The following is a 27,804-nucleotide window of genomic DNA, read 5'->3' on the forward strand; positions in this document are numbered from 1 at the left end:
TAAAGGAATTTTTTGAAAAAATATACGATTGAATGTTTTAATCATGTAAACTATTTTGGAATATTATTAGTACTATTTTGTTTAATTCATGATTATTTTATTTTCTGAATATTTTAATGTAATTTTGACATGGCTTACTATTTATATATATTGCACTATGTGTTGATTGATAATATAATAACTATGTGTGGCTTGTAATATAATAAGTTTAAACATATGTATTCCCTTTAGGAAGCTTAATTAGGCTCTTTAGGCTAAGACTAGCTTTAGTATAGGATTAATATTTTGCATGCCTTGTGGCGTAATATGCACTCATGAATTTGTACCGCACCAACATGACCTGTATTGTAATCTGTGTGTATTAGCAAATAAACAAATACAAATACAAATTTGTGTGATGAGCAGTATGAGCACAGATATTTGTTCCTGAGTCATGGATGTTTTCAATGTATATAAGCATGTATTTATATATTTAAGTTTGTATATCGTCGCTTAGCACCCATAGTACAAGCTTTGCTTACTTTGGTGCTAAGCTAATCTATGTAAGGTTCAAAAAAAAAATTCAAAATTGTTTATTTCAAAAAATACACATAGAATATGATACAGAGGATGGTGCTACCCTGTAAGCAACAAATGCCCGTGTTGGGTAACGCCGCTCTTCCCTATTTAACTATTAACATATTACATATTGTTGAAAATTCTATTCTATTCTATTTAATTTTAACTAACTTAAACTAAGTTATATACAATTTTACAATACCAAAAATAATAACAATCTAATGTACATATACCAATAAAAAGGAAAACAGAAATAAAAGAACAACTCTCTCTTTGTGTGTGTGTGTGTGTGTGTGTGTGTGTGTGTGTGTGTGTGTGTCCAATATTTATTTTTTGTAAACAGTCAACAACAACAAGTCAACACAACTAGTGTTGCAAAAAATCGGTTTTTTTTTTGGTTTGAAAAAAAAAACATAGAAAAGAACCGTGAAAAAAAACCATTTTTTTTCTGGAGTATGTTCTTTTTTCTAAAGTACGAAATGTCAAAATTTACAAAGCAGTTAATATTTTTATACGATTTTTTTAGACTTTATATGTTAACTATTAAACGAATTTAATCAAATAACTTTGGTTTTATAAAAGTCACATAAATGTGTAATTGGCAGTTATCGCTATTTAATGTTGGCAACACCGCCGCCTCACCACGCTGCACGCCGCATCGGGGATTCCCCAATAAACGTTTGTATACTGAATGTTAACCGAGCTAAAATGCAAGTTATTGTTATTGAATCGTTACAACTAACGAAAAACCGTTATTGTCGAATTATGTGGAAAAATAAACATATTTAGACATTACCACTAGAAAATCGGGCGGGTGGTCTAGTGGTAATGACGTTAGCCGCGTTAGCTGAAGGGGTTCGATTCCCGGCTCGGCCACCAGTGGGCCATGTCGTTTTTTTCTTTCGTGTATGATATCTATTTCAATTTATATGTATTAATAACATGTTAAATGATGGTTAATGTGTGATTCCAGAGAAATTTCAGATAATGTTTTCCAGCAGCGTTTGTTTACATGATTGGACAAGTAAAGTCGCCGTCAATAGAACTTGTGAATAATGTAAACAAACCTTGCAGTCAAAATGTCTTTATTTTCCATTCTAACTCATCAGATACTGGCTAAATCCATGTGTTATTTAATCAATTCATATCATTATGATCCTCAACCTTTAAAATAATAAAATTGTGCTAGAATATTGATATTTTATATAATGGTTTGTTTACATTGTTGACAATTTCTATTGACAGCGATTTTAAAGATAAATCTACTTTAATTTTTTTTTATTAATTGTAGAGTATGGGCCAACACCCCTGTGAGATCTGCTCCGTGCGCTTCAAGCTGAAGTGCCGGCGCCAGCAGCACCAGGACCTGCACCGGCTCAAGTTCCTCTGCAAGGAATGCAGCTTCGTCTCCAGAACCAGGTTAAATACTCAATACTCACTTTTGAACACATCTCTCAGGTGTATGTGTTTGCCCATACAGCTGCGAAAGCTGAAGCAAATGTTCTCAGGTGTATGTGTTTGCCCATACACCTGCGAAAGCTGTCGAAAAAGCTTTCGTCTATTACAATGCATAATCTGTGTTATTTCAGGAGCCAAGCTAAGAGGCATCACGCTATGCATGCGGGCAAGACATACGAGTGCCAACACTGCGGAAAGACGTTCAAGTAAGTCTGTAATTGCAGACGTTTCTGCTTGTCAAAAAGTTAAATTTAACCTAGTATTACTACGTCTCCGTGTGGTGACGAGTTGAGAATTTCTTCACCCCCTTTCTTCCCGTGGGTGTCGTAGAAGTTGAATGGGTTAAATTGTGCCTGTGTTGCCAGGCTGGCAACCTGTCACTGCAATGTCACATTTTCGTTTTTTTTTTCAACCCCTTAATTGCCAGGAGTGGCATTGAAGCTTGAGTGATTTCGTGTGCTCTGCCTACCCCTTTGTGAGATGCAGGCGTGGTTGTATGTATGTGTTATTAGTCGTAATCACGTGGGGTAATAGTTAGCATGTATCGAAGTTAAAGATACTCCCAAAGTACCAATTTAAAGCTTTTAAGAATAAAAGTTGCTTTTATAAATCTTTTTACGGTACATATTTCACTATACACCCTGTTTTTATTGAATTCCGTTAACTTTAAAGGGAGGTTCTTTAGATCAGATAAAATTAATTTCTCTAATAGACAAGAACGAGTTATTAAAAAAATTAAGATAATTACTGAACACGTGTGTGACAGCCTTTACCAATTCCTAATGTTATTTGTTTTGAGATGTACCGTCAATCACTTGACACCAACTTGAATGTAATTCTTAAGGGTCTTTCACACTAATGAATTCATTTATTATGTATGAAAACGATGTATTTTTTTTTTTGCGAATTAAACTAAAAGTGGTATACAGAATGGTTCCTGATAATGAACCTAACGACTTGTCGAATTTAACGGAAAACAAAAAAAACACGGTGTATGTATTACCGCACTTGTTTGGTAATGACGACCGGTTTTGACGACCGGTCTGGCTCACTCGGTAGTGACCCTGCCTGCTGAGCCGCGGTCCCAGTTTCGAATCCCGGTAAAGGCATTTATTTGTGTGATGAGCACAGATATTTGTTCCTGAGTCATGGATGTTTTCTATGTATATAAGTATGTATTTATCTATTTAAGTATGTATATCGTCGCTTAGCACCCATAGTACAAGCTTTGCTTAGTTTGGGGCTAACTTGATCTGTGTAAGGTGTCCCCCAATATTTATTTATTTATAATGAGGTCTTTATGCAAACGTCAAAAATTTAAATGACCGTATGTGCTGTAAAACGTTGTACAATACATGTGCGAATAAGTAATTCGCTACTCGTGTCGATTTAAAACACTACGTTTGTGTTTCAATTTATCGCCACTTGTTTCGAATTTCCTGTTCATAGCACTTGTATCGTAATTTACTAGGATGAGTCAACTGTTTCTTGCCTGATATTGCCATGGTTACGGTTCCCTGTGTCACTCTGGTTTTATGCAAAATCATGTTACTTAAACTATGCAAACATACATTTTTCTGGTGTTAACAAGCCCTTTCCTTAATTTTCCACCTACAAACATGGACTACATGCATGCTCGCATAATTTTGCATAAAACCAGCGTGACTCAGGGGACCGTAACCATGGCAATAACAGGCAAGAAAAAGTTGATTCGCCCTAGTTTCCTACTGGTCAAATCAGCTTCTTTTTAAGAACTGTCAAAACGATTTGCTAATATGGAATTACTATGAAATACTGAGGAGTGACGTCACGGTCAATTCATTTACTTTATATCTTTCTCTTTGGCTTATTAAATACTAGCTTTTACCCGCGGCTTCGCCCGCGTAATAAAAGTATTCATTAAGATTTTCATTTGGATCCGTAGGGACCGTAGGTTTCTCTGTAGGTATATTTATCTGCGATTATTTCGATTGCACATGATACTTTTGCTTGCAATGATTGTAGAAATATTACACATCGACCACAGCGTAGGTAATTCTATATACGCTGGGGAAACCTTTATAAACATCCCACATAGCCCGTATTTAGACACTATGATCGGTGGGTAAAAAGTATTTTTTTCTATTATCCCTTACAATTTTTTACATTTTGCTTATACTTATCGAATAGAATAGAATAGAATAGAAATCGTTTATTCGTGGTAAATTACAATAGGTATTAAAAATACAAACATTTAATTATTAAAACATAATATAAAAATTATCGTTTACCACGAAATGGTCCCGCCTCAGCATAATGCTAACCATATCGTATCGCTAACGTAATCTTCAAACCAAGCAAACAACGATCGTCTTAGAGCACATTGATTGTAAGAGACCGCCGACCGATTATCCGTATCCCTCTAACGATACCCATATTATCCGTATCCGTATCGCTATCGCTATCGCTAACGCTATCGCTATCGCTATCCCTATCGCTATCCCTATCGCTATCCCTATCCCTTATCAAGATGTTTAATGATATAACACTTTAAGTTCTCGCGCTTTGTACACATATTTAAAGTCACATACAGGTCGAACGCGATTAATTAACAATATCTGGGCGACCGAGCTTCGCTCGGTTCTATTTTAATATATCACGTCTTTAGATAAAAAAAAACTCTTATAAATACAAAAAAAAAAAAAGACAAAAAACAAAAACTTAATTTCTGACCGGGATTCGAAACCCTGACACCTACGATCTATCTGCGTACATTAGACCGACCTCGTGCGACTGAGCTAAGCGGAATCGATGCGCGCGCGGCGAAATTAAGGACCATATTTTACGTTTACAAATGCGAAAGAAAAACTCATGAAAACTCGAAAATTCGCGTTTTCCGGGATCTAAGGCTACGCTAGATCGATTTTTCACCCCCGAAAACCCCCACAAAACAAATTTCAGCGAAATCGTTAGAGCGGTTTCCGAGATCGTCGGTATATATAAATAAATATATAAATAAATAAATAAATAAATAAATAAATATACAAGAATTGCTCGTTTAATAGTATAAGATTATTTTTACCTTTTTTCCCAACGTTTCGGCCAGGTTGCACTGGCCGTGGTCGCGGAAGACTGACGTCCCAGCAAAATGTCACCGGAGATGTAAACAACACAAAACTACCCGATATTAATTTATATAAATGTTCGGGGTAGACAAATAAATATAATCTACCCGCTTTTAGGTAATGTTTATTTCCCACCATGTTTATTTTAAAGGTAAAAATAATGTTAATAAATCGCGTTCGACCTGTATGTGACTTTAAATATATGTTTAATGATTTCTTATCAAGTGCTAAAATATAAAGTTTCATGGTTTTATCATTTAAAATTAAGAAATCCCATACAAACTTTCAACCTCTTTTTCAACCCCTTCATCCCTTTTTTTCGAAATAAAAAGTAGCCTATGTTCTGTCTCAGGGTCTAAAGATTGTCTGTTCCAAATTTCATCAAAATCGGTTGCGTGGTTTAAGCGGGAAAGCGTAACAGACAGACAGACAGACAGACAGACAGACAGACAGACAGAGTTACTTTCGCATTTATAATATTAGTATGGATAAATTATGTTTAAAATTAACTACTGTCCATATTTTTCTTCTAATTATTTGGTGCTTTATTTCGTGCACTGCATAAAATATTTTATTTTAAGTATAGGAAACTAGCCTATTATGTTCCTAATATGTCCGCGTCAGGATGAGTTCAACGTACCTGACACACGTGCGCCGCGCTCACGCCGCGCTGAACGTGGCGTGCGACGTGTGTGGAGAGACCTTTGTCGGGGAGAAGGGACTCAAGCTTCACAAGAAGAGGACGCACTCTGAGGTACACTATACAAATACATATATAATACAACCTGTTTTTATTCAATTCCGTTAACTTTAAGGGAAGATTTTTTAGATCAAATAGAATTAATTTCTCTAAAAAACTAGTGTCTTAACTCTTACGGTTATTGAGTTATTAAAAAAATAAAGATAATTACTGAACATACATAATTCAGGGTAGCTTTAGTATAAGCTGTAAATAGTTATAGTTTTCGTTCCTTACATGTGTTTATTTCATGCTGCGCATACATGTTTTGGGTGGCATTCTAACTTAAAACCTATGTGTATACTATTTTATATCATGTTGTAAATGTCAGCTGTTTTGTGTGCCTAATAAATAAAATAAAAAAATAAGTAAAACATGTGTGTGACAGCCTCTACCAATTCCTAATGTTATTTGTTTTGACATGTGCCGTCAATCACTTGACACTAACTTGAATGTTATTCTTAAGGGTCTCTCACACTAATAAATTCATTTATTATGTATCAAAATGATGAAAAATTTTTTTTTGTGAATTTAACTAAAAGTGATATACAGGGTGGTTCATGATAATGGTCGAATTTAACGGAAAACAAAAAAAACACGGTGTATTATGTTGCAGCAGTCGCTGTTGTTGCAGCGATTATTATAGCAGTAATCAGCAAAAATTTCCAAGATGATGCCGGCTGTGAATTTTGATACAACTCAATTAATAGGCTTATATTATCACTTACTGTCCAATTAACCGAAAAAAAATCACTGTATTCTATTATGACTTGTAAACCGCAAAAAATATTTTTAAAGAATACTTTTACGTAATCAGGCAAAAACAACATCGGTCATGTCATCCATAGATTGTCTGTGAATGAAGTCATTCAGTGCGAAAACAACACTTTCTGACACTTTAAGTACGAGGCATAAAGGTCATTATGTCAATGATTGATTTGACATGAATTCTATGACGTCACTACACGGTCGACAGCGTTTTCAGAGGCCAAAAAAAAACTCATATTTTTTAACTATAATATAACGAAAAAAAATCACTATATTCTATTATGACTTGTAAACCGCAAAAAATATTATTAAAGAATACTTTCACGTAATCAGGCAAAAACAACATCGGCCATGTCATCTATATGTAGATGTTCTGTGAATGAAGTTGAAGCAGGGATGTAACGGAGCTCTGCTTCTGCTTCCGTTTCTGCAGAACTTCCGTTTTGTTTTGCACATCCGCTTCTGTTCCGGTTCTGTTATTTTTCAAACGGAAGTTATAACGGATGTCGGAACCTAGCGCGACGGTGGGACATGAGCGGCGTACATCAAAGACCAACAGGTCTATACCTGTCATTCGCTCATTTCTCTGCTTGCCACGTGCTGCGATACTAAACGCTAAGGCGGAAGGCCAAGCCAGTTCTTAAATTCTTAGTTAGTAAACAGTAAACACCTAAAAGTTCTAGGTAATTTAATTAGTTTTGATTTATGTTATACCTATGTGGTATTTTTTCTTTTCGTTTTTAACATCCATAAGTACCGCTTCTGGTTCCGGTTCCGCTTCTGCTTCTGTTACGAAACCGTTCAAAAATCACCCTGATTTTGATCCTGTATTCGTTAGACTAAGTTAATTATTTTTGTTATTAAAAATCAATTTTCAATTTTATAAATTTAATAATAATCATTCATTTTAATTCTAATTCATTATCATGTAACTGTTGACATTTCAATTTGTATATTCTTTGACTAAAATATTCAGTATTGTTCGAGTCGACATTATGCATTTTATAAATCTTCAGTATTAATTTATTCAATTTTTAATTTCATGTTATTGGTAATGTTTTAATTCATTCACATACTACTTGACTATTTTTTAAATAAAATATTCATTGAATTGTATAATTATAATAATATTTCAAATCTCTAGTTAAATCTAAATTTACAAATGGCAATGTGATAAGTTCAAATTTGACAGCTTTTAGAGCTTTTTGAAAACTTACGGTTATTCCGCCTCCAACGACATTCACTGTACCACTTTCTTTGTCCTCACAATTTGCATTTATTCACATTTTTTACAATTTGGAATCCATATCCATGTAATTTGGATTTTACATGGTCCTTACGAAGCCTCTGGATTGTGAGAGGACAAGATTGTGGCTCTGAGTCAGGCTCCACCTATACAACGGGTCTTCATCGCCGAAGCCGTGGGTCGACCAGATTGGCGTAGGGCGTATCCAGCTGCGTGCCAGTTCCGGAGCTGCCACTCATCGCGTCCCATAAGTCAGGAGCGACGAGTGAATTCACACTCAGCATTCACCGGACACACGGAGCATCCCACTACAGTGGGAATTCACCGTAACCAGGACAGTTACGGAATCCAGCCCATCCAGCACCAATCAGACCAGTCCAGGAGTCCAGTGGAGAACAGCGGGAGTCAACAATCAACATCCACATTCATATCCAGTCGCAGCATCCAGCACAGGAGGAGAGAGAAAACGAAAAAAGTGAGATCGTTCCATTTCCTTTCTTATTCAATCCATATTCCTTTGTTTCTTCCTTTTCTGTGTAGCTGCACAATTCATTAGGTATTATTCATTAGTATTCAATCATACCTACTCAAATACCTAATTCATTGCTTTCCCATTAAGTGCAGAAAGTTAATTCATTGCCATCATTTGGATTAGAAGCCAGTAGACATTTCGATAGGATTATTCACTAGAGATATTCATTTTAGTAGGTATAACCTCTTGACCCAGTTCACAGTAATATATAAGATTTTAATACAAACTATCACTTTCACATAATTCCTATACAATACAATAACAATAATTCAATCATTTTGTAACTTTATTACGCTAATTTCAATTAAAAACTTCAAAAACAATAGGCAAACACGTTCTTAAAACAATCTTGATAACTAACTGCAGTGCAAATAAGTCGTAAACAAGGTTACGTAATACAAGTGCATACCTTTGATTCGCATAGCAAATAGTTTTAGCGCCTGGAGATTTTTTAAGAGCAAAGTTTTTATTTAAGGTCATAATTTGTACCAATATTTATAGGCTCATTTTTTAGCATTTTATTATGCCACAATGTCATCGTCACAGGATTTACATCAACTTAATTACAAACGTGACCTTATCAAAGGTAAACTTACTGTTTTTCACAATTTTGTGTCACAACTAGCTGCTGAACCGCGATTAAATGAATTACAGCTTGCAGAGTTGCAGCTCCGATTTGACAAAATAGGGCTTTTATACAATGAGTTCGATACATTGCTGCTAGACATAGACATATTGTCAGAATTCACAAGCGGAGAGTACATAGAAGATGAGCGGGCACTCTTCGAAGACATTTACTTCGCTAGCATGTCGAATGCACAAGTGCTGATTCATAAGTATTCAAAGCTTAATTCAACAGTGAAAGTGTCCACTCAGGCTATCAAAAATATGTTAGATAGCACGATAAACACACAAGTATCCATATCCGCACATAAAACTCCCTCAATTACAAATATTCAGTTTATGGTTAGGGAATTAGATTCAAATGTTCCGAGAGACAGTTGTACAATACAATGTCAGTGTCCAAAAGCTGTTCATGATCAGCAATCTACAACATCCATCACGTTGAATGAGCCGCCGACAAATGGCTATATAATTCACAGATGCAATCCCAATCGTGTGGCGGGAGCACCGATCAACTCCATGTACGGTCACGTCATTGATAATTCAGAGTTGCTCAGTTTCAATCATCATCATTATTGTCATGTGCACATCTTGATATTCAAGTATTACCGTCTCACTTTCTTGCATGCAGGGCCTTTGTTGAACATGAAAACGGTACAGCTCTTGTTATGTAACTTAACAAGAGAGCGTGAAGCACTAGAGGATTCACCTATTCATTTACACATTTTTCACACATTTTACGCACATTCACATAGGTACATCTACTGATTCAAATTTCACCCAAACAGATTCCAGTCTCTTCCTCCTTCCTTCCCACTTCCTGATGGGCGATCCACACATTTCGTTCCACATGCACAGATTGCAGCCTCCAAGACATCACCGGTACGTGGCACACAGCAGCAGGACAACTTGGAAGGCATCCATGGCAGCGACGGTATCTCACGGTCTGCAACAACGTCTACCCTCCCCCTCGGCATACAGTTGAAGTCACAGACTTCAAGGCGGGAGCATGTTACGAAACCGTTCAAAAATCACCCTGATTTTGATCCTGTATTCGTTAGACTAAGTTAATTATTTTTGTTATTAAAAATCAATTTTCAATTTTATAAATTTAATAATAATCATTCATTTTAATTCTAATTCATTATCATGTAACTGTTGACATTTCAATTTGTATATTCTTTGACTAAAATATTCAGTATTGTTCGAGTCGACATTATGCATTTTATAAATCTTCAGTATTAATTTATTCAATTTTTAATTTCATGTTATTGGTAATGTTTTAATTCATTCACATACTACTTGACTATTTTTTAAATAAAATATTCATTGAATTGTATAATTATAATAATATTTCAAATCTCTAGTTAAATCTAAATTTACAAATGGCAATGTGATAAGTTCAAATTTGACAGCTTTTAGAGCTTTTTGAAAACTTACGGTTATTCCGCCTCCAACGACATTCACTGTGCCACTTTCTTTGTCTTCCACAATTTGGATTAAACCAGCACCAAACTACAGTCCGCTTATTATTTCTACCACCACTACGAAGACCTGAGACCAGCGAAGATTTTACAGCTTCCGTTGAACTAAATTCAAAACTTCTGCTTCCGCTTTCGGTTCCGTTAAAAACACTTCCGTTACATCCCTGGAATGAAGTCATTCAGTCCGAAAACAACACTTTCTGACACTTTAAGTACGAGGCATAAAGGTCACTATGTCAGTGATTGATTTGACATGAATTCTATGACGTCACTACACGGTCGACAGCGTTTTCGGAGGCCAAAAAAAAATTACTCACATTTTTGAACTAAAAATACGTAGTCATCGTATACATTTAATACCCAAAATCATTAAATATTGGTTTCTTATGTCAAATATTGCAAAAGACAATCATTTATTGTGCCAAATTAGATATGAGTCTAGTAGCCTATTGCAAGGAAGCATCTTCGGTCCGCTTTTTCATGATGCTCGGCTTGAGCGACCGACGTCTGTCCCTAAACACGTCCATGAATCCAATAAATAATTGATTGATTGATGACCGCGAAGAAAATCCCTTTGTGTTCGTCAAAAAACGAAACGCTGGGAGCGCGCTCGTTCGAGGCTTGACAGTCGGTCCACAGTAGAAGAATTGTGTTCAGCTCGTTTTCAGCTTGCCTATTGTCCCAGATTTGTAAGTTCACATTTTTGACACATTTGTTTTGAAGTATGTTGCGATGTGGCTAAGACGTATCGTTTGCCAAATCTAAACCAATGGCCAATCGATACATTATTACAATAAGATACCTAGTCACATTACAGACTTACCAGACAAAACTTTCAAAACAGTTGTAAAAGCACGATTAACTGAAAGATCTTACTATAATGTGTCAGACTATTTGAAGGACAAACTTGTTTGGGTGAATTGCAAAATTGTAACTTTAGAATAAATAGGCATTAGTGTACTAGTAATAAGTCAAAGCGGGCCCCAGGCTCCCATGAGCCGTGGCAAATGACGGGATAACGCAAGGAGGATGATGAGTGTACTAGTAATAAGTGTAGTAGTTATTAGTAAGTAATAACAGTTGTTTTAGTTGTATGGAAAAACCTGACGGACATAAGTCTATCTTGCACACCTATATGAGAAATAAATAAATAAAAAAAAAAACGATTAATTTCGAATTGGTTGAATCGATTAGGCCCTATGTACAGTCAAGTGTAAAAATATGGGTGTACACATCTTACTCAAAAATATGTCCTGTAGCATCTTAGTCCGGTGTAATAAGAGCGTAGTACCATATTTATGAGACGATTATTTCGATACGTATTTTTGCACTTGACTGTACAAGGAGGCGCTTAAACAAATATACGATTTCTATCAACTTACTGAAATGTCATTTGAATCGAAATGACAGACTCTGCCACAGCACTAGTTTAAAAATAGAAATGAATGATAAATGACATAATAAGTAAATCCTGCGTGATAAATTAATATCGTAAAATACTCACTAACGAAGATCCGCAAAAATGTAACATGTGTTAGATTATGTTAAAAGTAAGCGAAATATTGTTTTTAAGTACTTGATTTTTTTAAATATTATTACGGGATTTTGTTTAAGGCGAGATGATCTGTCAAACTAACCAAACCAAGGGGGTGAGGTGCGCGGCGTCCGGGCAGCTCCGCCCGCGCGGCTCTGTTCGCTTGTCGCACACGGGAACTCAAATTCGCGCGGCAGCATGACACAGACGGATCGCAGTATAATGATCGCCGTATTTTAACTGGGCTTTCTTAGTTGTTTCATAAAATAGGAGGCAAATGAGCAGCTGTATCGCCTGATAGTAAACGATCACCGCCTTATTTTATTTTATTAGGTTTCATCATTTGTGTAAGTAATACGAATGATTTATAGTTACAGTATGTTTGGTCAGCGTTGTCGTTGCTTTTAAGGACGTCGGAAGCTACAATCAATTTTATCGATGTTTTTGGATTCTCCAACTGCCATCGTCGAAACTTCTTAGTAATCGCACTTAGCTACAAATCGACAGGGTGAAATGAAAAGGACCATTCAGACTTTGCATAGCGACTTTTGATGTCATTATGAGCAACTTTTATTAAGGGTCCAATGCTGAAACCACGAAGATAAAATTGGATTTCCATAGAAATGAGCTGTATCATAACAGTCCAAATGTATACAATAGATTTTTTTGCGTTTTCATCATTAATTAGTCCCATAATAAATAGGAGCATAATTTGAAAATTACGAGTTACAATTATTTACCTGCAAAGATAGTAGAGAATTTTATGGAAATATACCTACTTCTCCTAAACATCATAACCGTAGCTTTTACGGTTTTCTTGAATATAAAAAAAAACTGAAAATGGGGACATAAAAATGGGGAGGCGGGAGGAGGGGAAAGATTAACATCTCGGCATAAAACATGCCGAGATGTTAATACTTTATGTAGAAGTTTTTTCTTATAAACCTATTGTTAACAGAACACAGTAACCATCAGCTTCTTTGACCATAGACTTTATGTAAAAAGATATTATGTCATGTCACTGTTGTTTAAAAAGACACATAAAATTTGTCAGTCGTGAATAAATAACGCTTTCTCTTTTTCATATTGAAAGCCTTTAAGCTGTATATATGCCAAAGTTTCGAATTTTATTCTTGTTGTTTATGAACCTACAACTTCAAACAAGATGAAGTCACTCAGCCAGTCACTGATGAAATCTGTGCTATTTATATTAAGATATGAATAAAATCTAAAGTATGAAAACTATGCAATTGAAACTTTGTCTATTTAATAAAGTTGCTATTGATATCATATCCTGACAATTATATTTATCTGGTTTAAACCAGACCCAAAATTCGAGGATTCAGAAGAACGACAAAATGCTTCAAGAAAACAGCTTTTCTCTTCGCTTGACTCGTGTTGGCGGGGGCACTACCGCCACTACCGTACCTCCAAATGGAATACAACCCAGCACAGAATAAATTATCAATACCATTCTATGCTTTATCAATGTATATGATTATGGACTTTCATCAAAATTTATTGAAAAGTTAAAATACTGAAATCTTTTAACTATTGTGGAAAAATGGCGATAGTTGTCAAACAAAATTTCTGTCAGGCTGGCCACATGTTTGGCATAGACACAGAAAAAATATAGACGGAGGGTAGCACGATCTAATCAACCTTATATCAAATTTTGAAAGACAGAAATACCTACCGTACCTGATCTTCAATCAGTACTGTACCTACCGCCGCCTTTTTTCGAACAATTCAATATTTTTATGAAAATTTTGCGTAAGTTTGTTCACTAGCTGGACATCAGTTATATATTTTCTAAGTGGAAAAGTTGTGCTGTAATGGCGTCACAGACCCGTCATCTAGGGGTTTCTAAAATCTATGATGTTTAGATATCGTAAATGTCACTTGATAACATCATATGAAAATGAAATACTTACGTGTATATACAAATTATCATTTTCTTACCTTTTCACGGGCTTTGATTAGAATTTTCTTTATTTATTTGTTTTCTAGCACGCAATTATTTTTTCTGCCTCCTCAAAGCTTTGTTCCCCATTGTTTCAATGACACGTGACCACGCGGAGAAAACTGACACAGGTCCATCCTCTGAAAGCGCCGCCGCGCGACTGAAGAGGCCATAAGTGCCATCGAAAATGTTTTCAATTTCAAAACAATTTACAAAAATTTTTTTTTTTTTTGCAAAAACAGGATTAGTAACAGGTCTTAAAATTGGGTTCATAGTTGTTCCATCTTTCCTTTGCGGATTTGGTAGTATTTGGTAAATATTATATTATTTTAATGACGCTACCGGCACAAACTCATCAGATTCGTCTAGATAATCTTATTACCTATATATTGAAGTAAAAAACAAGTCAAAAAAGTTCTATTCCATGGGAACGATTTATTGTTAAGAGAAGAGGTAACTTTGGAGTCATTTTCTATCGAGCGAAGTTGTAACATTCATGTTGTTCAACTCCATAACATACTCACCAGATCCTGAAATTTAACATATATCGTTTTCAGATTTTTCCATTGCGTTTTCATATGTTTTTAACGGCTTCAAAAAACGAGTGCGCGCAGCGACTACGGAAATATATCGCCTTAAAATTTCGTTAGGTTGCGCGAGTTTACGTATTGTGGACGCTGTCATGTGTCAAAACGAGGTTCTTACAGCTCTGGGACAATAGCGTAGACGCACGTTTAGGATTGAAAAAGCTTTTGAGTGGAAACCACATAAAAAAAAACAAATCCAGAAAAAACTTTAGAATAAATGGCCCAAACCCATATGACGTTTGCGCCTTTATACACATTTTGAGTGAACCAACATCTGACACAGCGAATATGGTGTATAGGTTGGCGGACGCTATTCTTAACAACAATATAATTTGAGGTTTGAAGCCATGAAAAGACTGACAGGGCCGATATGTATTTTTTATAAAGATTCTTTAAAAAAAATAAAAAAAAAACCTGCCTTGCCTGTGTGGTGACGGGTTGAGAATTTCACCACCCCCTTTCTTCCCGTCGGTGTCGTAGAAGGCGACTGTGGGATATGGGTTAAATTGTGGCGTAGGCGAGAGGCTGGCAACCTGTCACTGCAATGTCACAGTTTCGTTTTCTTTCAACCCCTTATTTGCCAAGAGTGGCACTGAAGCTTTAGTAGTTTCATGTGTTCTGCCTACCCCTTTATGGGATACAGGCGCGATTGTATGTATGTATGTGGATCCTTTAAAAAGTTTAAAAAATAAATGGCCCAAATAATCGTTTCAGAACATGCCACTACGTGTCAAGTGCGGCGTCTGTTCAGCGAGCTTCGTGAGCGCGGAGGCGCTGAGCCGGCACGCGGCGGCCGGCGACCACGGAGCGCGCGCGTGCGAGCAGTGCGGGGAGAACTGTGCGAGCGAGACACAACTACAGGCACACGTGGCGGAGATGCATCCCGGGGAGCTCCGGCGGTGTGAAGAGGTACATTTCGTCACTACTTTGAAAATCTCGTATCTCACGCTGCTCCTCAAAGTTAAAACGCAGTAAGTCTATATGCATTCCATACATACTCATTGTAGTCTGACTTTTTAAACATTTCATGGATGTTTTCTATGTATATAAGCATTTATATATTGTACATATCGTTGTCTGAGTACCCACAACACAAGCCTTCTTGAGCTTACCGTGGGCCTCAGTCAATCTGTGTAAGAATGTCCTATAATATTTATTTAACTACATATTTAAAAGTAGAATTGGTATATGCCATACGATAAATAAATATATTTACTGCCATTTTCTTTTCATTGACAGACGAAGATACAAGTTTTTTTTTTAAATAGTGTCGATATAATGATTTAAAGCAAAGATAATCGACTATTATAGAGAGTTATTGTCAAAGTAAAATGTGTAATCACAGTGCATAGACTGCCATCTCTCGACACAGACTTAAAACGTTTGAACCTCAGTTTGACAATTTGGCCCATATTCTTAGGTTGATATGTGTTAAAATGTCAAATATCCGTTTTAGCGCCATCTAGCCGAGCGTTCCCCAAAGGTGTAACGCCATCTAGGCCACCGTACCTTTTTCTCTATGGCTTCGAGGTATGTTTTTTTCTTAGACTTTATCCGTCTATACGGAGTTACATATTTGGTAGTAATGTATTATTTTTATTCCCAGTGCGGGCTGACGTTTGCCTCTGCGTCTGCGTTCGACGCGCATCACCGGCGCAAGCACGCGCCGCGCTACAAGGACGCCCGCGTCACGCGCAAGCGTCACGCCTCCCGCCCGCCGCGCGGACAGTTCGTGTGCGAGCAGTGCGGCCGCATACTGCCGGTATACCCGTCTCTTTCTATCATAGGGGCTTCCAACAGCGACTGAAATCCCGAAACCCGTCATGTGTAGCTGCCCAGAGACTCCGGGGCTTTGACATCCGTGAGACGTGGAAAGAAGAATGGACCGCTGCGGACTCATGTTCAGGAATCGTGGACCCCACACTCCAGCTCCCAGGGTTTGACCTTCCCCGAAAACTATGGTGCCGTCTTAACAGACTCAGAACGGGCCATGGTCGTTGCAATTATACCTTGCACAAGTGGGGTTGGAAGGATTCAGCCTTGTGCGAATGCGGCGCGATCCAAACCATGGACCACATCATCGAACGCTGCCCTCTGCACTCATACACCGGGGCTAGAGAAAACCTACTGCGACTCACACCAGACGCTGCCGAGTGGCTCAATTGTCTAAATGTTGACCTATAGCTTTTATATTTGTATTCTTTTTGACTGGTTTTATTGTATAAAACTTGTTATTTACCTATGTTCATGCCATATGATTAAATAAATAGGGGCTTCCAAACTGTTTGCCGCGCCCCTCTAATGGCCCAGCCACGACATTGGTCTAAGCGCGACAGCGGTGAGCGGCAGCCATACGTGCGAATGAAAAGTCCCATCGCTGTGTCTCGCTCCAATGTATGGCCGCCGCTCACCGCTGTCGCGCTTAGACCAATGTCGTGGCCGAGCCGTAAGGGTGCAGCAACATCATAACACAAACCTGATAGGATTTCATGGCACTCTGGTGTGTGAACAAAAAAAAGGCGGGGGGAGGTGGGGGGAACGTCGGACAAGTCACACATCACACATTTCATTTGGACATATAGATTGATAGTTTATTGGTAAAACACGCTATAATATTTGGGGAAAATATGATTTTGGCAACTTCCAAGCTGAGAACAGCGCCATCTAGTTTTAAGTCTCAAAAGCCCATACATTTCAGGGGTACGCTTTTTTGTATGGACTTTGTGAGTACTATCGTACAGTATGGCCACTCCCACTCCCCGCTGAAAGCGCCGCCCACCCCCGCTCGGTTACTTCACAATTACCGCCTCTCGAAAACGCGAACAGTCGACCTGTCATATCTCGCTCATACAAGCATAGTACGCGTTCACCTATACAAGCTTACAATGTGTGCTAGGAACGCACCTTTTTCACATATTTGATCGCCAGTGTCCGAGGTGTGCCCGTATTATATAGTTCTTGACTTGATTGTGCAATAAAGATTTGCTTTGTATGGTGACAGAACGCGACGCTGCTCCGGTACCACCAGCGTACCCACCAGGACGTGAAGCCCTACGCTTGCTCCGAATGCCCCAAAACCTTCGCCCTCAAATCCTCCTTAAACGTAAGCTAGCTGTTTTCATAGCATTAACGTTAATCTTTCTTGACACATACTCTAAGAACCTGCTGCTGTTTGCCTGTGTGGTGGCGGGTTAAGAATTTCACCACCCCCTTTCATTTCGGTGCCCGATTGATATTCCGAAATAAAATACGCCGATTTTCGGTACGCCGACAACGATTCGCCGACGTCTGTTTTGGCCGAATAACGATTGGTAAATTCTCATTTCGCATAATATTCGTTCGTAAACGGAGTCGGTAGGCAGAAATTTGATACGCCGATTTACTTTTCGACGAATAATCATTTAGTAATTGTAAAAATTGGCCGACACAAAATTGGTCGAAACACAATAGGTCGAGTGATCATTTGGTATTTTTTTTTGGTGAGTTGGCTGGAGCCTGGAACTTGCGTACAAAGTGTTCTTCGGATTCAAAAATCTAGTTGTTAGATCGTTTGTATGAGTAATTCACATTTATTTCATTTACTTATTTATATTAATCATCATGTTCTGATTCCAAGGATTAATTTCAGTAAATTATGTATTGTTGTTTTCAATTCACCAATTTTTTTCAAGAACATAATGTTGCCAGTATATGTAAATTTCACATTATACATTGTTTAAGAACCCCCCCCTCCATTCTTCCCGGGGGTGTCGAGGAGGTCGACTGTGGGGTATGGGTTAAATTGTGGCGCTGTCACTGCAATGTCACAATCTGCATTTCTTTCAACCCCTTTTTGCCCCAAGAGTGGCACTGAAACTTAATAGTTCATTACTCTACCTACCCTTTATGGGCTACAGGCGTGATTATATGTATACTGTATGAATGTAAAAAAAAAGTGTCTATGGAGTGCGTAATTTTTTTACAACAGCGATAATTCATTCGTTGGAAAATATTTTAACAATGTATAAAATGTGAAACGTTACTCGACTAAACATGGCCTAAACGAAAATATTACTTTGCTAAATGAAAAATGTCCAATAGTAGTTCGGATAATTTGCACAAAAGCGAACTGAACTGTATACGAACCAAGATTCTACGTTACGTTATTCGACCAAAAGTGACAGCGATAGTTTGATTATTCGGCTAAACGGCATTCGGCGAATCGTTGTCGGCGAATCAATAATCGGCTAAAAAATTGTCGGAGAATCATTAGGTAGCCTTTCATTTCATTTCATTTACAGTACCGGTCAAAAATTTAAGTTCACTCCTTGTTTTCAGTACAATTGACTATTTTAGAGAGATAGTTTTTTGTAGTTCAGACGTCAAAATTTGTTTCGTAAACAATTTATATTTTTTTAACATCTGTTTCCCTCAAATCTTATAGGCTAAATAATTATTTGGCCTATATTATCTGGCTAAAACTGTGTTTCGTGTAAAGATGTGTCTAAATTAGTGGCAAAGGCAAGGCCATAAATATAACTAGCATTTTGCCGTCATGTTTATTAGATTTTAGTGAAAGAAAGGTACGTGAATTGTGTCTAACTAGTAAAACAAATCTCCACAAAACAATAAATATAAGTTGAAAACATATTTCGACTACCAAACCGAAGATAATTATCGTACAAAAGTACTCATTTGTACCGAAATCAAAGGGTGAACTCAAACTTTTGACCGGTACTGTATTCAGTATTGCATTGTCATGTACATAATAGGTGTTACATTACTTAAGACAGTGAGTCATGACACCCTGTAAGGGCACACAATAATAAATCTAATAATAACTACTTATAAGATTTTTTCTTCCCGTGGGTGTCGTAGAAGGCGACTGTGGGATATGGGTTAAATTGTGTAGGCGAGAGGCTGGCAACCTGTCACTGCAATGCCACAGTTTCGTTTTCTTCCATCCCCTTATTTGCCAAAAGTGGCACTTAAGCTTTAGTAGTTTCATGTGCTCTGCCTACCCCTTTATGGGATACAGACGTGATTTTATGTATGTGCGTATGAACTCTAAGAACAAATTATAGGTACTTGTTTTACAAGGGGGCAAAGTCGTTGTTTAACCGCACGTGCCAATATTGATACCCGAGCAAAGGAAAGATTCCAATATTGAACCGCTACGGTTCAAAAAGTAGAATCTTGAGCGTAAGTGAGCTTCCGAGTCCTTTTTGTGAGCGTCAGAATGGCGGGTGTACATCAAGCAATCCTGGTGTGGTATACGTCAGGAGTTAGTGCTAGCAATGTGCCAAATGTGCGCCAAAATTTGAGCAATGTGCTCTTTAAACTCCAGAGATATTTAAGAAATTAGTGACACCCGCCGTTCTGACGTCAGGTCGGCGGGTGCACTTCCAGTTCTAGCTAATGGCTGCTTACTCAAGGGTGAAAGTACTGCCTAAGGTTAGTGCTCGCAATGTGCTTCCACATATATGAAACACAAACTAATTTAGAGAACCATTGAAGAGTGATATGGGATTGAATAAATATCTATAAGTATCACTTTTTTTGTGAAAAGCGCCTGCATGTTAATGCTGCATTGCAGGCAATTAACATTGCTATTTTATTTCAGCAGGCGTTATAGATATATTTATTCAATCCCATATTACTCTTCAACGGCTCTCATTAATTTCTTAAATATCTCTGGAGTTCAAAGAGCACATTGCTCGAATTTTGGCGCACATTTGGCACATTGCTAGCACTAACTCCTGACGTATACCACACCAGGATTGCTTGATGTACACCCGCCATTCTGACGCTCACCATTATAAGGAAGGTAAAGAGATTATTTCATTGCATGTTTGAGGAAACGCAATTAACACGATATTATATCTGTATGCAGTTCCACATGCGATCCCATACTGGAGAGAGACCCTTCCAATGTCCGCTGTGTCCGCTCGCCTTCACAGTCAAGGCCAACCTCAACCGCCACCACAGGACGGTGAGTATGAGTATAATAAAGACTAGTAACGTACAATATGGCCGCTCCCGCTCGGGTTACCCTCATCTGGCAGAATAATTTTAGTCCGAAACACTTCGCATAACATGTTTCGCAGAAACACTGTCGGTCGAATGGTAATTTTGCAGAAAACTTAGTTGACATTATTACTACCACGCATAATAGATCAGTCAATGAATGCTCAAAAGGGGGGTCTAGGTGGAATGGCCGAAAGCAGAAAGTTTCACTACGGGATGTTGTTAGGGGTAGTCAGGAGACATACATACTAAAAGTCCTCGGACTTTGGACGTGAGCTCGAAGAGGGGGGGGATGAAAAAAGGTCCCATTTTTTGGTTTTTTGCTTAATATATAATTTCAAAAACTATGCGTCATACGAAGTTTTGGTTTACTACACCTTGAAAGCTTATAAAATTCTCTATAACTTTGATCTAGAATTTTTTTTCTATTCTCAACCATTATCTAGGTATGAGCTCCTAAAAACTGTTAATTTTTTAAAAATCGTTTCCCCCCCCACTTTTTGCTTCATACATTGCTCCATATCTTGAAAAATATTTATCTTAGACAAAAGTTTTCTTAGAAAATCTTGTAGATCATTCAAATACCTTTCATAATATGTGTACATATGCTTCCGGGTCATGTACCGTTGAATAATTATACGACTTTAAAACGAAATGAAACAACAAATGTATGTGATAAACGTGTAAAATATGTATTTCATGAACATGATTGTATTATGATGCTGTATAAATGCATTCACACAACAGGTAACAATACAATTAGCTGTACATAAAGGCCTTCTCACACCCACATCTACCACTACTACAATCTGTGGTGCACCGGCAAAATATTGACTTCAGTATTTCTTCCGGAGCAGCTGGTACTTTGGTTTGCACAGGAATCAGTAAGTTGCTTTCGTTCCGTGCCATCCCCATTCATCATCCTCCTTGCGTTATCCCGGCATTTGCCACGGCTCATGGGAGCCTGGGGTCCACTTTGACAACTAATCCCAAGATTTGGCGTAGGCACTAGTTTTACGAAAGCGACGGCCTTCTTACTTTCCAACCCGAAGGGTAACTAGGACTTATTGGAATTAATCCGGTTTCCTCACGATGTTTTCCTTCACCGAAAAGCGACTGGCAAATATCAAATGACATTTCGCACATAAGTTCAGAAAAAAGTCATTGGTATATTAGCGAGGGAGGTAAAAAAAGTGTGGAATACTAATACAACTAACTAACTTAGTTTCGGAGGTAAAAACTGCAAATAACAGCTTAAGTTACAATTATGTCCTAACTCTTAAAAGTTTTCTACTACTATTCTACTTTAAATCAAATTTTAACGTAAAAAAAAAGGTTTTTACTTGACGAATACTGGACCAAGTGCGCTAAAATACTCGTATACTCTTAGATCATAAACTGTTATAAATTTGAAATTCTCATGAATGCAGAAATAACCTCATTGATTTCGTTAAAACAAATCCGAATTTTTATGTTATTACGTGAACAAATATGTTAGTTATGTTACTTTGTACCTTTGAACGGCTCTCCTCTGTAAAATCATGAGTTTGCACTTGCCTCAGTATCCTTAGGAGGTATGGATATAACTTACACGTGTTTTAATTTACTCGCTGCCTCTTTGGGCGGGATGATACTAATCGGTCTTCTTTGTTTGTTTGAAATGCTGTCGGTCTCACACCTTACTACTGTCAACACTGCAATTCTCTAACCTTGTGTGTTACTGTGTTTGTTATCCCAAATAAATCAAACAAATTGAAACTGTTTCTTCCATGTCATCTGGATCAGATGTGACAACCGTATCTTAGACAATATCCTCCCCGCCGTTATCATCAGTGTCTTCCTCTATCCTGGGGGTGTCGTTGACTTTCGATCCGGAGGTTGCGGGCTCGAACCCGGCTCGTACCAATGACTTTTTTCTGAACTTATGTGCGAAATGTCATTTGATATTTGCCAGTCGCTTTTTGGTGAAGGAAAACATCGTGAGGAAACCGGACTAATTCCAATGTCCTAGTTACCCTTCGGGTTGGAAAGTCAGATGGCAGTCGCTTTCGTAAAACTAGTGCCTACGCCAAATCTTGGGATTAGTTGTCAAAGTGGACCCCAGGCTCCCATGAGCCGTGGCAAATGCCGGGATAACGCAAGGAGGATGATGAATGGGGATGGGCACGGAACGAAAGCAACTTACTGATTCCTGTACAAACCAAAGTACCAGCTGCTCCGGAAGAAATACTGAAGTTAATATTTTGCCGGTGCACTACAGATTGTAGTAGTGGTAGATGTGGGTATGACAAGGCCTTTATGTACAGCTAATTGTATTGTTACCTGTTGTGTGAATGCATTTATACAGCATCATAATACAATCATGTTCATGAAATACATATTTTACACGTTTATCACATACATTTGTTGTTTCATTTCGTTTTAAAGTCGTATAATTATTCAACGGTACATGACCCGGAAGCATATGTACACATATTATGAAAGGTATTTGAATGATCTACAAGATTTTCTAAGAAAACTTTTGTCTAAGATAAATATTTTTCAAGATATGGAGCAATGTATGAAGCAAAAAGTGGGGGGGGGGGGGGGAAACGATTTTTAAAAAATTAACAGTTTTTAGGAGCTCATACCTAGATAATGTTTGAGAATAGAAAAAAAGTTTCTAGATCAAAGTTATAGAGAATTATATAAGATTTCAAGGTGTAGTAATACTTAGTAAACCAAAATTTCGTATGACGCATAGTTTTTGAAATATGAGCAAAAAACCAAAAAATGGGACCTTTTTTCATCCCCCCCTCTTCGAGCTCACGTCCAAAGTCCGAGGACTTTTAGTATGTATGTCTCCTGACTACCCCTAACAACATCCCGTAGTGAAACTTTCTGCTTTCGGGCATTCCATCTAGAATCGTTCGTTGACCAAGCTATAAGATACATTTGGCAGAATATTGTTTTACAGAACATTACTGGTATGTACCATAACAATCTTATAGCATAATATTACATTAGCAGAATTATTACTCGCTATCAGAAAAGAAAAACTGCCCCAGAGTCACCGTTCGGTACGACGAGCGAAGCGAGGAGGAGTGTTAGGTATCTTGCATCCCCAACACATCCAACTCGCTATAAAATAGCAAATTATAACTTTATGCCGCCTAAATATTATGCACAAATATTATCTGCAAACGTATTGTTCGACTAGAAGACTATTATGATTTATGCTCATCAACATTATGACAACAGATGATTCGGTATTACAAAAATCTGCGATATGATTTATGTATGCCACAGCATATTTTGATATTTTCTTGTGAATAAGGATTAAAAAGGAAAGTAAATCAATTCACGGCAATAAATAATGTGCTCTCGTGTAGAACTATTTTGAACAGCTGACCGAGAGCCGTCATCTTGTCGAGCAAATTGGCTCGGGCGAGGCAAACGTGCGCGCATGAGCACGAGCGTTTTGCGCGCGAGGCATGCCTCGCGAGGCGCGCGGCAAGTGTGGACCCGGCTATAATGTATTTTTTCCCTCACTAGCTCGGAAACACGTGTTTTGTCCTTTAATACCAGCGGGTAAAAACGCATTGTATCCACTAAACGGTAAAGTAATTTGACCTTGAATCCATACTCGGCGTTAAAATACAACTTTGCCCCCTTGTATAACAAATAACTATTATTTTTTCAGGCGCACTTAAAGCTGCACCCACGAATCCCGTGCTCGATCTGCGGGCGCGTGTTCACGACCAACTCGTGTGTGCGGGTTCACATCAACACGGTGCACCACGGACAGCCCGGGCCGAAGCGCGACCGCCGGAAACGGAAACCGGACGACCCCGAGACCGTCTCTACCCGCACTCAATAATTTAAAAAAATACAAGTAATAATATAATGTCACTATTTTGTTTTCTTTCAACTCCTTAATTAAGAGTTTTGAATGATTCACGGTTATTTTCATTAGACTTATATTAACCGGGATATAGGCCGTGATTAGTAGTGATTACCTTTTTGATTTTTGTCGAGCTTTTTTTTTATACCACGTCGGTGGCAAACAGGTATACGGCCCGCCTGATGGAAAGCGGTCACCGTAACCTATGGACGCCCGCAACTCAAGGGGTGTCACGTGCGCTTTGCCGACCCATTAGAAACTTGTACACTCCTTTTTTGAAGGACCCCATACTGTAGTTCATCGGGAATACCTCGACAGGGAGCTCATTCCATAGCCGGAGCGTTCGTGGGAGGAAATTCCTCTGAAACCGTACGGTGCGCGACCATTGAGGTTGTAAGGTACTCCCGATATTTCGACGCAGTTGCATGCATCATGATCACGGAAAAAAATCGGGAGCTCGACAAAAATCAAAAAGGTAATCACGGCCTATATCCCGGTGAATATAAGTCTAACTCCTTAATTGCCAAACGTTTTCTGAAACGAGTAGGTGCTCTGCCTACCCCATTATGAGATACAGGCGTATGTGTATGTATGTTTTAAAATTAAATTGGCGTAAACTATTGTTTTACATGAACTTTTGGCTATAAATAGCTACCATCCACACTCATAAGACGCATGTCTTGTGACGAGCAACAGACGTCTCCGCCACGCCGCCTGAATGTAATTCAAAAAATGTCTCCTCAGTACATTTTGTATAGGAAGGACGTAAGACGCGCCCCCAAGCGGCGTGGCGCGCAAGCATAAGGAAAGGCACACGCGAAATAAACGCTAATCTGTGCAACAATGTTTAACATTTTAATAATTATTTGAAAGGTATCGGTCCATACAAACCCCCGATAAGAACTGGGTAAAGAAATGTCCGAGACGTAATGTCGAATTTTAATAAAATAAAAAAAAAAACAATATTGGGCTGTTGATTCATTCGAAATTCCATAGATGTAATAAAGCTGGGGAACCCCGATCTATACGGATATACCCCGATACCTGTAGGCCTAGCACATGATGGCCGCGAGAGTATGTCGCCGCGAGATAGATGACACGTTTTCTTCTAACTGTATTAATGACATAAGGATGGGTAGTCTATCTCGCGGCGACATACTCTCGCTGCAATCATGTGCTAACCCTGCTGATAGGTATAAAAATAACCAAAAAAATGTAGAACTTGAATTTGTATTCGTAGAGCATAGAAATTATTACAAAACTAAAAAAAATATTAACTGGTCTCAATTACTTAAAAATACCAGTCATTAAACATCTTAAAATACCATTTGGATCTTTTGATATTTTTTTGTATTCACAACTCAATATAAAACAGGACGTTGGTAAACTCCTTCCAGTACAATAGTGTTCGAGTGTTTTTCCACAATAAAATAAATAAAAGGCCTGTTGGCTTCAAATGTAAAAACAGTATTATCATTTGTAAATTCTGAGGTGTTACTCCCGGACGAGAATGGCGCACTAACTTCTGCAGTAACATCGATTTCTGATTTATGTATGACTTTTATACCACGAATCGGCCAGCGGCTGGTTAAGCCAAACAAGTAGCCTTTCTCGGGGTTAAAAAGATCGTGTATTCCCATGCTGTGTTTCAAAATTTCATTTAATTCAAAATTTGAAACAATTCTGAATCGTGGGATGTAACATTCTATTTCAACAGCACGCTCTTTAGAGACTCTTAGTTCCTGAAACACTGTATTAAAATGTATTTGAAGGTTTACGATCATATTTTGTAGAGTGATACCAGGGTTTGGCAGCATTAATATCATAGACATATGGTTATCAACACCATAAGGCAACTCGATCACACTTGCTTGAAGTCCACTAATGTTCGCATACGGGTATGTGTATCTACTATACATCATGTTAACTTCGCCTATCTTTTCTCCAACGCTGTTAAAGAAATCTCTTTTAACTGTAGAATCATTAAATGGTGCAGTCCATTTCCCTTGAAAATAAACAGCACTGGTGATAATGAGTTCAGTATTATTCAAATGGCTTTCATCAATGATTGTGGGAATTCTGTCTTCGGTAGTCAAAGACACTGCTCGGTTGATGGTGGCCGCTGTTGCTTTGTTTTCGAAGTTTAAGTCAACTGCTTCTGTATTATAGTATTCCTCCGCGATTTGACGGAAGCTATCCTTTATTCCAAACCAATCACCCCTGTGAATGAATATTCCGCTGAAATTCTTATATTCGGCAGTAGTTTTGTCGACGATAAGCTGCCTCGTGATTTCTTGGTGGTAGAACCTGACCACCTCAATCGCCTGTTTAGGGAGGAACCGCAAGGCGACGAGCAGCTCCTGGCGGGAATAGCCCAACGCGCCTTCGGCAGTCACGGCCAACATTGTCCACGCTGCGACCGGCGACAGGACAAAGTTCTGCTCCCCTTGTTGTTTTGCCGCATATAATAACTCTATTGAAAAATTTGTCGTTGACTCACGGATTTTATTTACATCTTTTTGATATTGCGGGACTTCAACGCCTTGATTTTGTCCTAGACACAGCACAATACACGCGCACAATTTGAGCACAAACAGGATCATACTGATTAAAGGTTTGTCAGTAGATATTTCCATTTTTGTTTTGCCGCGTTCAACGAAGGCGTCAGACTCACACGATGGCGATTCGCACAGTTAGGAGGAAAACCATTAAAAAATATCCATATTCAAACAACAGTTTCTATAATCTTATGCAACGTTTTGGGCCAGTTAATGTTGTCATGAAAAACACTATTAGTAGCATGGATGGAAAAAATTGTCTATTAAGCATTGATGTATCATTAGATATATAGTCTAAGTGAAATTGGTATCTGTTTGCAGATTAGCTTACAATTAATTCGTAGATACATGAATTTGGCTTTATAAGTGAGAACCGGCCTGAGCCGGCTATTAATACACTGAGCGAATTGGTCATCTTGGAACTGGTTATAGTACCGTGACCGACACGATACACTGTAATTTACTTTGTATGTGTGTTTATTTTGTATTCATGTGATCGAATGACTGAGGTGGTTATAAAAAGTGAGTTTTATAATTAACAATTTTTAACATACAACTAATAACATACAAATCAAATTATTTTACTGAATATTTTTTGATTTGTTCTTTTTTCAAGTAGTCACACTACTATAATATAAATTATAAATTGAAGTAGATATCATACACGAAAGAAAAAACGACAAGGCCCACTGGTGGCCGAGCCGGGAATAGAACCCGGGTCTTCAGCTTACGCGTCTTCACCACTAGACGCGCGCGCTGG

General features: G+C 38.0%; 2 protein-coding genes across 3 annotated transcripts in view; one reads left to right on the top strand and one right to left on the bottom strand.

The window, feature by feature from the left end:
- LOC125239554 (zinc finger protein 234-like) overlaps positions 1 to 24,488 on the top strand; it is a 32,398-nt gene extending 7,910 nt beyond the window's left edge. For both annotated transcript variants that reach the window (XM_048147179.1, XM_048147180.1), the window contains 8 exons: positions 1,850 to 1,977; positions 2,148 to 2,222; positions 5,745 to 5,874; positions 15,312 to 15,506; positions 16,204 to 16,359; positions 17,599 to 17,700; positions 20,470 to 20,568; positions 24,286 to 24,488. In XM_048147179.1, the coding sequence (XP_048003136.1) occupies positions 1,850 to 1,977; positions 2,148 to 2,222; positions 5,745 to 5,874; positions 15,312 to 15,506; positions 16,204 to 16,359; positions 17,599 to 17,700; positions 20,470 to 20,568; positions 24,286 to 24,462 (1,062 nt within the window). In that variant the 3' untranslated portion in view covers positions 24,463 to 24,488. The remainder of the gene's footprint in view (positions 1 to 1,849; positions 1,978 to 2,147; positions 2,223 to 5,744; positions 5,875 to 15,311; positions 15,507 to 16,203; positions 16,360 to 17,598; positions 17,701 to 20,469; positions 20,569 to 24,285) is intronic.
- Positions 24,489 to 25,692: 1,204 nt separating this feature from the next.
- Positions 25,693 to 27,435, bottom strand: LOC125239268 (serine protease inhibitor 77Ba-like). Its single transcript, XM_048146800.1, has one exon. It carries the CDS (start codon positions 27,120 to 27,122, stop codon positions 25,848 to 25,850), a length of 1,275 nt encoding a protein of 424 aa, XP_048002757.1. The 5' UTR covers positions 27,123 to 27,435; the 3' UTR covers positions 25,693 to 25,847.
- Between the last annotated feature and the right edge of the window lie 369 nt (positions 27,436 to 27,804).

This window comes from Leguminivora glycinivorella, chromosome 25 (genome assembly GCF_023078275.1).
Source record: "Leguminivora glycinivorella isolate SPB_JAAS2020 chromosome 25, LegGlyc_1.1, whole genome shotgun sequence".
Taxonomy (NCBI): Eukaryota; Metazoa; Arthropoda; class Insecta; order Lepidoptera; family Tortricidae; genus Leguminivora; species Leguminivora glycinivorella.

Excerpts from the sequence above, each read along its gene's own strand:
- LOC125239268 (XM_048146800.1), bottom strand. The coding sequence starts at position 27,122 with ATGGAAATATCTACTGACAAACCTTTAATCAGTATGATCCTGTTTGTG.